We start from the raw sequence: 11,500 nt of genomic DNA on the forward strand, positions 1-11,500 counted from the left end.
TATTTTAATAAATAATAGTATTTTTTAATCTGTATTCTAATAAAAATATCTGGAAATGTATTATAAAATTAACGATAATAATTTTTTAGTATAAGTACTTTATGTATTTAAGATTATTTATGTAGAGTTACATTGCAATGCATGAATTAGTTCAGTAAATAAAAATATTTATTTGTTCTATATCTTTGTAACTAATCAATGAATAACAATGAAACTTTGCATAAATTATTTTAAATATTTTAAAGCATTCATAAAAAAATGTAAATTTGTTATCATTTTTAAAATTTTAATTTTTAATAATAAAATAATAATAAATAAAATAAATTACAAAAATGTATTATTAAACAAAAATATATATAATCTTATTCACACAATTTTCATATATACATAATTAATTTGAAGTGTAAATATTAAATATTTCCAAATTTAATTTTTCTTTGCAGGGATTGTATTATAGAGACGTTTAATACATCCTTAAATGCTAATGTGCAAATTGCATATTATATATTTTTAATTTTTGAAAGCTACATGATAATAATAAAATAAATGTGAATGAAATAAAATTGATTAATAAATTCAGTTTTAATTTCCTGTCATTACATTGCACATTGTGTGTCATTACATACATATATATTTAATTTATTAAAATCCAGCCAATTTTGTATTAGAAGGGAAGAATGTACGCAGTAATTGACCTCGTTCCTTGTCTATATGTAAAGTCTTCCGTTTTACCATTATTTCATGTTCAAGGGTGCCTCTTGCTTTGACTAATTCCGCTTGAACTTCCTCAGCGCGTTTTAATTCTGCCAATACAGCAGAAATATGTTCGCCAAGTGATTTCACTTCTTCGACAAGACTAAGTGAAATGAAAGTTTTTTTATAATGTTCCGTTAATACTATTTGTTAAATCAGTTAAAGAATCATTTCTTTTTCAATGACTTACGCAAATTGAGGTTCATCTCGACAACTTTCAACATTGAATCGATTCAATCGATTATCTAATCTCGTTTGTGCTAATTTCATACCATTACTTAATCCCTTCGAACTCCGAAGTGTCTCAATCAACTTTTCTGTATTTGCTAGTTCATGCAAGCACTAAAAATAAAAATGTTATTTTCGGTGTTTTATATAAAATTTTTATGTATTGCCTTTTGTTGTCTTCATAAAGCTTACGCGAAGTAATTCATTCTCTAGTTGCTGAAGGCAATCTTGTGTGAGTTCCACATTGTTTGCAAGTGCAACATCAACGCAAGTCGCTTGATCGCATAGGTCTTTAATGGACTTAGTATATATGTCGTTCAAGGTAGATCTTAATTTTATTGATCTTTGTTTAGCAGTTTCACCATCAGCTAATACCTCTTGAGTGAAATGATCATAACTTGTAGGAATAGATTGACTGAAAAAAAATGAATAAAAAGAAAAATATTGATTAAGCTGATTAGATCCAACGCTAAAAATAGTACATTAAAATTGTATATTATTTCGAAACCGCAAAAAACAAATATTTATACAGATATATCTATTGTTACTATTATCTTTCTTATGTTATTATTCTTTTTACATTCACAACCTATTTCTTTTGCTTATTTTGCACTTAATAATGATGCAAACTCACTCGGCTGGAAATCTCGTAGCTCCAGCTTTCCACAGTAGAAGCGGAGAATCATTAGACAAATTCACACATACGGAATCTAGATTGTATGTATGAATTTTATCAGACCAATCATTCTCTGCTCGTGATTTCGCAGACTTCAATTCGACCATTTGCATTTCGATCTGTTCATAAGTTCTCCTTAGTAAATCTCGTATCTCGGTACAAAGCGCTATTTCCTGGAATGTAACACAGAATAAAGAAACTTGAGAAAACAGCATTGTTTTGATGAATTCATCCGAAATTTAACCTTCGTGAGCTGTTCCTCAACATTATCACGGACAAGATCAGAATTTAAACGTAAGGAGCGTAACTGCAAAAATTCGTTTGCGATTGACAAAGGAATGGTCAATATCGATAAAGATCGTTGTACACGGCGACGCTCGGCTTCTAATAATTCTATCTCTTCTGCAATGGCAGCGATCGCATGTTCTAATTTTATCTTCCAATGATACACCACATTAGCCCGTGTTTTTAAATGTTCCGTCGTTTCTAATTGCATCTTGTCAGCTGTCATGTATACTTGGTCTACACATTCCTTTGCACGGTCAGCTGCGACTCTAATTCATTTTTATTAATATTATTAAAAATTAATAAATACCAATCTCTTTTATAATATTACAGAACCCATTATTGAACCCAGAGATCCTTCAATAATTCTCGAATCAAATTCTAGATACCATTTTTAAAAAATCACAAATTATGTTGAACTACGTACTGAGCATCATAGATTCTCTCATCCGATTGCTGAAAGATATTCAAATTGTGCGCGCGCCATTCACTTGGTGCGTAGCGAGTGATGGAATATCGATCTGCAACTGGCCTCAAACCAGTTATTCCACCCTCGCGAGAACAGGTTACTTTGCCTGTAGCCCATGGACCAATAGGTTCCATTGCGTGTTCAAATTTTGGTGGATATTCATCTTCGGGCTGAGGTAAATAAAGCGGAGGTTTTTCGGCGTTGTCTCCACATTCGTGCTTCATAGGGCATGGTTGTGCCTTTTGATTTAAAATTTATTACAAAATGAAAAGTAGATTGTGTATATTTGTATAAATACAATAATTACACGCAAATAGACACATCATTCAACATAATGAAAAATGAATGTACTTTTTCTACATATCTTCTTAGAGAGAGAAGAACAATCTATTTACACATACATCAAGGAGATATCGTTGCTACTAAATGTGTCGATATGTGTGTAATTTATGTAAATTAATGATATAAGAAGAACTTACTTCAATTTGTTGTTGCAAAGTGTGCTGTGTGCTGTCAGCAGAACAATCGTGTCCGTTTGGAATATCCGACATTTTGTAGGATAATCAAAAAAGTAATGTGCGTAATGTGTTTTATGATTTATATTTTAAAGATATACTGAACATAGACTGTACAATGGAATTGTACATTTGCGTGCAATAAACTACATGAATTTCTGTAAACTTAAGCTGTCGCTCACAAGCTCGTCTGGTAAACTGGATTTATTGATTTAATACGCACAGCTGGAATCACCTCATTCTTCTAAAGAAGGGATGATGTTTTCAAATTAACCTTTTTTTTGTCAAAGAAAATTGATTCGTTATCATTCAATCATAATACAAAATGACTAAGTTCAAGATATTACATACCTATTTTTCTATATAATACGAAAATAAATATCTCTACATTAAAAAATGTATTAATACATGAATATTTAGATTATCGAAAAAGGTTTACGTATATTAAAATATAATATTACGTATAATAAAAAAGTTCCCTACATAAAGATATTTACATTTTTTTTATGCAAAATAAAAAATGTATTTTATTTTTTTATTTTTTATTTTTGTTTTTTTAACATTAAGGACGCATGCTGATTAAATGTTTATAAAAGAAATGTTTATAAAAGAAATGATGCAAGGTTGTTTTAAGCAGCCTATACGAAAATATTGACTTGATTAATTTATCAGTTGGGGGACACGTGAAGATGCCCTATGTAAAAACTTTTTTATCGAATCAAACAGTTGTCTAAATATAATATTATTTGATAACAAATTTCCAGAGAAATTCGATTGTATATATATATATCATTAAGAATATATAATGAGAACAATATGATTTATATTTTATTATCAACAAATAATTTGACAAGGAGTTAACTATTTGATAACGAATTCGATTGAACACACTCAGTGCGCACGAATTCGCTATATAATATTCTCAAAATAGATCAAGGACTATAACTATATTTACAATTAGAGTTTCAGAGTTTCGGAAGAAAACAAAACGCGAAGTAATTCAAGAGAAATAATTGAACATTGTAATATTCTCAAGAAGTCTGTTTTTGGTGGCTGAATTAGTGTACACTTTAGATATATACATATTTGATAATATATTTGGCGAAAGCGAGAAAAAGAATTTTAGTTCAGTTTAGTTAGTGTAGATCTAAAAATAGATCTGAGTACGGTACTTTAGTGCAAGTCTAAAAACAGATCTAAGTACAATAAATCAATTTAATTATTACATACGAATCATATAAAATAGTAAACATAAAGAAAATAAAAGTGATATCTTTTTTGAGATTAAAAACTGATTCTAATTGTAAATAAAGATACACGAGAAAATAATAACATGAAAAGATAATAAAATACAGATTTTCCACACACGCAAGCACGCATGTATAAGTAATATCGTTTGTTATATTTGCATATGTTAGCAACATTTATATGAATATTCATAAATATTGCTAATATATATGTTATTAATAATATTATATTACATTAACATTTTTAATTTTGGCGTTTCTTAATATTAATATTAATATTAATATTATTAGAATATATTGATGTAATATTATAATATTTTCATTAAATTTTTTATGATTATAAAGATCCGAAAAAAAAAACGGATAAAGAAGCTATATTTAAAGGCTTGTAGAGCAATCTTATCACACGAAGAGAAGAAAACATTTCTTGTTGAACGATGGTAGTGACGTTGTCCCTATAAATGCCGATTAAACACTCGTTGGCACTCACTCGCTAAGTGTTGCCGAGTGAACACCGAGAACAAAATGGCAAAGCAAGTTCAAATTAAATATACTCAAGTAAGTTGATATTTATATTGTATTGTTCATAAAATGTATGATTGTTTTTTTTTTAACTAAATATATCAAATCGCAAATATTTGAATAACATTTGAATTAAGATTTATTAATAGAATAATCCTTATGTGATCTACATAAAGAAATTTTTGCGTGTTATGTAAAGAATATGTTAACTTTATTTAAAGTAGAGAGAGTTGCAAAAACATAATTTAAATTTTACAAATTTTTAATTAAAATTGAATATAAAAAATAGCGAAAAACAGAATAAAACATTTTGTTGATTTTATCAACATTTAAACTTGTTAACGATTCAAATTTTTAAATCAATAAACTATTTTTCATTATTAACTATATCAAATATTTTTTATAGCTATTCATCGACAATGAATTTGTGGATGCTGTGAGTGGTCATAAATTTTCCACAATAAATCCTGCCGATGGTACAATTATCACTGAAATCTCAGAAGGAGATAAGGTAAAGTTCTCTATATTAATTAATTATATTATTACCATTATATATTATTATCGTAGAACACTGCATAAAAAAAGATAATAAAAGATAAGATAAAGAGATAATTACATCGCTTTTGGGGGAATCTAGATTTGGGAATTACTTGCTATTTTTTCATTTACAAATTTTTGATTATGAAAAAGTTAATATTTAAATTATTTTTTGTTAATATATAAATTAATTTATTTTTTGTTGGCTTTTAATCGATTCGATATAAAAAAATAATGATTTAGGAGGCTATTCTGTAACTTTTAACGACTCTAACGATATCGTTACAGTCATTAAGAGTTATAGAATAGACCTCGTAACGTAACACAAAAATGTAAATATAAATATTTTATTAATTTGAATCACATTTCCTACACTTATTCATTAAATTTCCGTTGTGGTCTCTATAATTTAGTTAAAGAATTTAAAAGAATTTAAAAGAATTTAAAGAGATACTATAAACTGAATAAAAACATAATTTAATTTAATTGATATAACTCGGAAAATTGAATTGTATACAGTTGAAAATAATTTTTGATTTTGATATGACACAGTTAACTTTGTTTTTTTATCTGTGCTCGAGTATTAAACCGTCTCATCATATATTTTTATATTTCATTATCTAGTTAATTTTTATCCACAAGAAATACATATAATTATTTACACGGCTACATATGTGTGTGTGTGTGTGTGTGTGTGTGTGTGTGTGTGTGTGTGTGTGTGTGTGTGTGTGTGTGTGTGTGTGTGTGTGCGCGCGCGCACATCTTAATAATAATTCGGATTCACAAATTTAAAAAAATATGAAGAGAAACAGCTACGAATCAAGAATGATATACGTAATGGTATAAATAAAAACAATATTGTAAAACAAATTTTATGACATATACTGTTAGAAATGTAATCATCTTTACAATGTAAATGAAACTCGTTATGAAATTAAAAGTAAAAGAATGATTTAACTGAAAATTAAGTTACAGTAGTTACTTAAATGTAATGAACATGTACATTAAATTTATGAAATTTACTTTTAATACAATTTTATGAAAAATATATTAAATTTCATTAAATTTTTAACAATGTATAGTACATATTCACTTAACGGTTCGATTTTTTATTTAAATCAGAATGTTCCAAAGTAAAATATCAAACTATATAAGTAAATTGATTGAGAGAAAAATAGATTTTATTGTCGATCTCAAGAGTGAAACTATTCTGACAACAGTAGAAACTCTGACAGTAGAAATTAATAGAAAAAATATTTTGAACATCAGTTGCATGCTTTCATTAAACTTTTTTCATTTAATATTTAAATATTAAAATTATAATTTTTAAAAATGAATTTTATTTTAGGCTGATGTAAATAAAGCAGTGGAAGCTGCTAAACGAGCTTTTAACAGAAATTCGAAATGGCGTACAATGAATCCATACAACCGTGGACAACTTATGCACAAGGTAAAATTTTGTGATTAGGTATTATATTTTTTTATATTTAACCTAATACAAATATTAACTGCATACTAAATATAAATGAATAAAATAGTTCGCAGATCTTGTTACACGCGATTTAGATTATATTGCTACTCTCGAAGCTCTTGATAATGGAAAAACATATACAAATGCTGTTGAGGATATTCAAGGAAGTATTGCTGTTCTTCGTTATCATGCAGGCTGGTGTGATAAAATACTTGGAACTACTATTCCAACAGGTATTCATTTTTCGAATTGTTTTCGTTTGTATAATAATTATTCTATGTATGTATAGCTATGTATGTATATAGATTAAAAAAATATGCTATATTAAATTTCACGCATTAGTTTTTCATGGCAGATATAATATAAATTGAGTGATAGCAAATAATTTTATTTATTATTTGACTAGGCGATAATAGTGTTACATTGACACGAAAAGAGCCAGTCGGCATTGTAGGACAAATCATTCCTTGGAATTATCCTTTCATGATGTTGGCTTGGAAATGGGCCCCTGCCTTGGCTACTGGATGTACACTGATCTTAAAGCCAGCCGAGCAAACACCTTTGACTGCGCTTTATGCAGCTGCTCTAGCCAAAGAGGCAGGGTTTCCAGCGGGTGTCATAAATGTCATTCCAGGTTACGGTCCAACTGCTGGTGCAGCTATTGCTGAACATCCAGAAATTCATAAAGTCGCTTTTACTGGATCCACCGAGGTATTTACATTTTGTATTGTAATATGACTGTATTGATAGAAATGTACGTATTGGTATAAATTATGTTTCTTCCCTAGGTCGGACATGCCATAATGGTAGCTGCTGGTAAAAGTAATCTTAAGCGTGTCAGCCTTGAATTAGGTGGCAAGAGCCCACTCGTTATTTTCGATGATGTTGACGGTATGTTGTAAAAATAATGAAAAATTTTAATATACTTTAATATACTTCATTAAATAAATAATTAATTTATATTACATTGGCTATATTTACAGTGAAAGAAGCTGCAAAAATCGCACATAATGCAATATTTGCAAATCATGGACAAAACTGTTGCGCAGGATCGCGAACATTTGTACACTCTAAAATATATGACGAATTTGTGAAACATGCTAAACAACTGGCGCTTGATATAAAAGTAGGCGATCCATTTGATCCTAAAGTAAATCAAGGTCCGCAAATTGATCAAGAGATGTTCGATAAAGTCATAGGCTTAATCAATTCGGGCAAACAGCAAGGTGCTGTTGTGGAAGCTGGTGGAAATCGGCAGGGCGAAATTGGTTATTTTGTACAACCTACAGTTTTTTCAAAAGTAACCGATGATATGAGGATTGCCAAAGAAGAAATTTTTGGTCCAGTTCAAGCAATCTTGAAATTTGAAACCATCAATGAAGTAATTGAACGTGCCAATCGCACTAACTATGGCCTTGCTTCGGGTGTAATCACTAAAGATATTAATAAAGCTTTGGAATTTGCCCAAGCTATAGAAGCAGGTAGTGTTTGGTACGTATTATGTAAGAATATGTGATAATATTTCATGATATGGACATATATAATTATGTATCAATATCTTTCAGGATAAATTGTTATGATGTTATCATACCACAAACACCATTTGGTGGTTTCAAACAATCTGGTTTAGGACGTGAATTGTAAGTCATAATTAGCTTAAGCTTTAAATAGTATGTTATTTAACTTTTGTATCCTTTTTTCAGAGGAGAAGAAGGCTTGAAAGAATATCTTGAGATTAAAACAATCTCTATTAATGTCACGAAAGGGAACTAATATGTATTGCACAAAGTGCATAGTACATAATCTTAATTTTTCATTATGATTTTGATTATACTTTTGTTATAAATATCTTGAATAAAAAGATTATACTTTTGTAACAAAATATTAATAAATATGTATATAATGATGTATATAATGATTTATTCATAATAATTTGTTCATAATTTGGGAAACACATATTCTTTTCCTTTTCTACCATGAAGCATAGATTAATATTTATATATTTGAGACATGTATATTTTGAAAATTAGGAAAATACATTTATATATATAAGAATGTAAAATGGATGAAAAACAAAATATATTATATTTTAGAGTTTTATAAACGTAACACTTTTATTCTAGATGAATGTTAAAACTGCAGAGTCTTATTTTGATATAATGATAAATATATTTTTTTTTACCTTTACATAACACTATCGCAAATCTATAATATGCGAATCGCAGGCTCAGGGTAATCATCTGGCGGTATACCTAATTCTTCGTCTGTCCACTTAGATGGATCTGAATATGGAAACTCTCCCTGAACAAATAAAATTCTTGCATGAAGATTACTGATATGAGATATATAAAAATAAAAATCTCGAAATTACATGATACTTACTATAATGTGGCCAAAATCGTGCCAAAAATGCCACAATATCCACCACCACATAATGCCTCCAAAAAATTCAGCTGCATATACCCATTTTTTCTCTTCTGCCATTCCGATATTACGATATATATGACTGATAAGGAAATAATACAGTAAATTATCGTAAATACATAGCAAAAAAATTAATTAAATCATAACGCATATATTTTTTTTGTACAACGAAATGCACTTGTATTGAAAAGCGAAACATTGAAACATAACCTACAACGTAGAGTATTACGTAATAATTTCACCTACCCACTATGAGATAGTCTAACGGAGCGCAGATTTGCAGCGGCTTTACTTTGATTACTTCTATGTACAATTTTTAATAAGCTTAATCCTCGTGAAATCATTATAACAATTAAATCAGCACTACTAAGAGTATCAAGTGCTACCAGATTATTCCCATCACAATTTAATACACTCGCGCAGTGTCATCAATCACACCATTTACACCTCCCTCTCCTGGTTACGCATTCGATATTCGATTGCTCGAAAATCGCAATGTCGATACTGTCGATGGGTGCGTCAGCCATATTGAACTAATGGTGAATCCTGTTCAAATTGCTCCATTCATTTTTCGCAGTTACTTTTCGTTCTTCAAAAGTGATTTGCGTCTGCTAAGATGATCGGATCATCGCGAATGTTACTGTGAAGTGTCGAATGTTATAATGCGTGGAACATTGCACACACAAACAATCCTTCTCATGTTATTGCGTCAATAATGCGTTGTTGACATATTGGCAATTCCTTTCTTTGTGCGTCCTTTATGAGTCTATTGAAATCATACTCTTATTCGAATTATGAATTTAATTGAATGAAAAAGACGAGCAACATCGGGTTTACCGGAAAAAGTGTAGGATAATCGTCATATTATACGCGGATACAGTATATATATCTCGATGTGAACACTTGAACGTTTCGTCAAATAAACGTCGTGCGACCGTATGTACGTTGAATTCTTAAGTTACGTGCGAGATTTAAACGAGATATACAGTCTCTGTATGCATCGTAAATAATAAAATTTACATGCATATAGCAATTGATAGTATCACAATGCTGGAATCAGTAGTTTATAAGGTTAGTGAATTCCTTAGAATGTATGGATTCCTTAGAATGTTGATAGTAATTAGCAGCATACTTATGTATAATCATGATCATTGCTACTATTGTTATTTAAATCAGAAAATAAAATCGCTGCAATTAACCTCTCCGTACAGCACAGATTTCCGTACAGCACATCTTAAAGCCATCCAAAGGACATGTACTTGGGTTGTTTGAACGTCCTAAGGATATTTCTAAGATGTCTCTTGGATAAAATGTGCGGTATAGGTCCCTCAGAGAAATTCAATTTAATATTGATCAATTTAATACTGAAAATTACATATTTTTACATTTTTAACATAAATTAAAATAATAAATTAAAATTTAACATAAATTAAAATGTATATACAAAAAATAATCTATTTTTAAGAGGTAAATTTTGTGACGAGTCAGTCGCTTCAATACAAAATAAATAATTAATCACTATATCTTTCAATATTAATTAATTTTTGCAAGAGTTTTATGAGTTGTATGATGTAAAACTATTCGGGCTATTTGGACTTGTCACAAAATTTCTAATTAAAAATAAATTATGTTTCACTTAGATTTGTTAATTTATATTAAAATCTTGTGTGAATTTTAATAAATCATTAGTTGATTATTTATTATTGATAAAATCTTCCTGTATTACACATAGTGGATCCGAATAGCTTCAGTGTAAATTAAATTTCAACAGAGTTGAAGTCTAATGACAAAACTTAACATGATTGTTATGTTTATAAAAATATATGCATGAGTTAATAAAAACTCAAGTGAACATTTTTTTTTACTTTTGTTATCTTTTTAGAGAATGTTTAAAGAATGTGTAATTAAAGAATGTGTAATCGGCCGTGGTTAAAAAAAATTATCGTATTTAATATTATGATTGCTATAATATTATAACGTAATAATGAGATAAATAATATTATAATGCATTATAAGAATTTTATTTATCTCATTTGTCTATTTCTCCAAATTCATACAATTTTATTTTCTATATTTGAGTCACAATTCTCAGAATACGGCTTTTATTAAGTAAAATATTTTATGTCATACGTCTTGATTTGAAGATTATTTGAAGATTCCTATTGAGGTACACGTTTAATAAAAAAGTGATTGTTATTGTTTAAAATTATTTCGCATAAAATTTAAAAAGTGTTTCATGAAATGATCGTCGCAATAAAGATATCACGTACAGTTGTCAACTATATATTCACGATTTCATTTCACACACACACACACACACACACACACACACACACACACACACACACACACACACACACACACACACACACA

The 11,500-nt window shown here is 28.8% G+C and overlaps 3 protein-coding genes across 3 annotated transcripts in view; 1 reads left to right on the top strand and 2 right to left on the bottom strand.

Moving 5' to 3' along the window:
* Positions 1 to 3,195, bottom strand: part of LOC108685701 (tektin-4) — an 8,652-nt gene extending 5,457 nt beyond the window's left edge. The window contains exons 1-7 of the mRNA XM_018190628.1: positions 2,891 to 3,195; positions 2,370 to 2,650; positions 1,902 to 2,211; positions 1,616 to 1,830; positions 1,174 to 1,396; positions 944 to 1,095; positions 756 to 856 (exon numbers count right to left, since the gene is read on the bottom strand). Of these exons, the coding sequence (XP_018046117.1) occupies positions 756 to 856; positions 944 to 1,095; positions 1,174 to 1,396; positions 1,616 to 1,830; positions 1,902 to 2,211; positions 2,370 to 2,650; positions 2,891 to 2,962 (1,354 nt within the window). The 5' untranslated portion in view covers positions 2,963 to 3,195. The remainder of the gene's footprint in view (positions 1 to 755; positions 857 to 943; positions 1,096 to 1,173; positions 1,397 to 1,615; positions 1,831 to 1,901; positions 2,212 to 2,369; positions 2,651 to 2,890) is intronic.
* A 1,379-nt stretch (positions 3,196 to 4,574) lies between these two features.
* On the top strand, positions 4,575 to 8,629 carry LOC108685699 (retinal dehydrogenase 1). Its single transcript, XM_018190626.1, has 9 exons — positions 4,575 to 4,731; positions 5,102 to 5,206; positions 6,581 to 6,682; positions 6,771 to 6,936; positions 7,110 to 7,414; positions 7,492 to 7,594; positions 7,687 to 8,194; positions 8,269 to 8,343; positions 8,407 to 8,629. The coding sequence occupies exons 1-9, from the start codon at positions 4,699 to 4,701 to the stop codon at positions 8,474 to 8,476; spliced, it is 1,467 nt and encodes a 488-aa protein (XP_018046115.1). The 5' UTR covers positions 4,575 to 4,698; the 3' UTR covers positions 8,477 to 8,629.
* LOC108685700 (NADH dehydrogenase [ubiquinone] 1 beta subcomplex subunit 2, mitochondrial-like) lies at positions 7,076 to 9,572 on the bottom strand. The gene is made up of 4 exons (XM_018190627.1): positions 9,374 to 9,572; positions 9,086 to 9,209; positions 8,886 to 9,004; positions 7,076 to 7,367 (listed from the first exon to the last, which is right to left on the bottom strand). Exons 1-3 carry the CDS (start codon positions 9,469 to 9,471, stop codon positions 8,909 to 8,911), a joined length of 318 nt encoding a protein of 105 aa, XP_018046116.1. The 5' UTR covers positions 9,472 to 9,572; the 3' UTR covers positions 7,076 to 7,367; positions 8,886 to 8,908.
* Positions 9,573 to 11,500: the final 1,928 nt, after the last annotated feature.

Source organism: Atta colombica, unplaced genomic scaffold (genome assembly GCF_001594045.1).
Source record: "Atta colombica isolate Treedump-2 unplaced genomic scaffold, Acol1.0 scaffold155, whole genome shotgun sequence".
Classification (NCBI taxonomy): domain Eukaryota; kingdom Metazoa; phylum Arthropoda; class Insecta; order Hymenoptera; family Formicidae; genus Atta; species Atta colombica.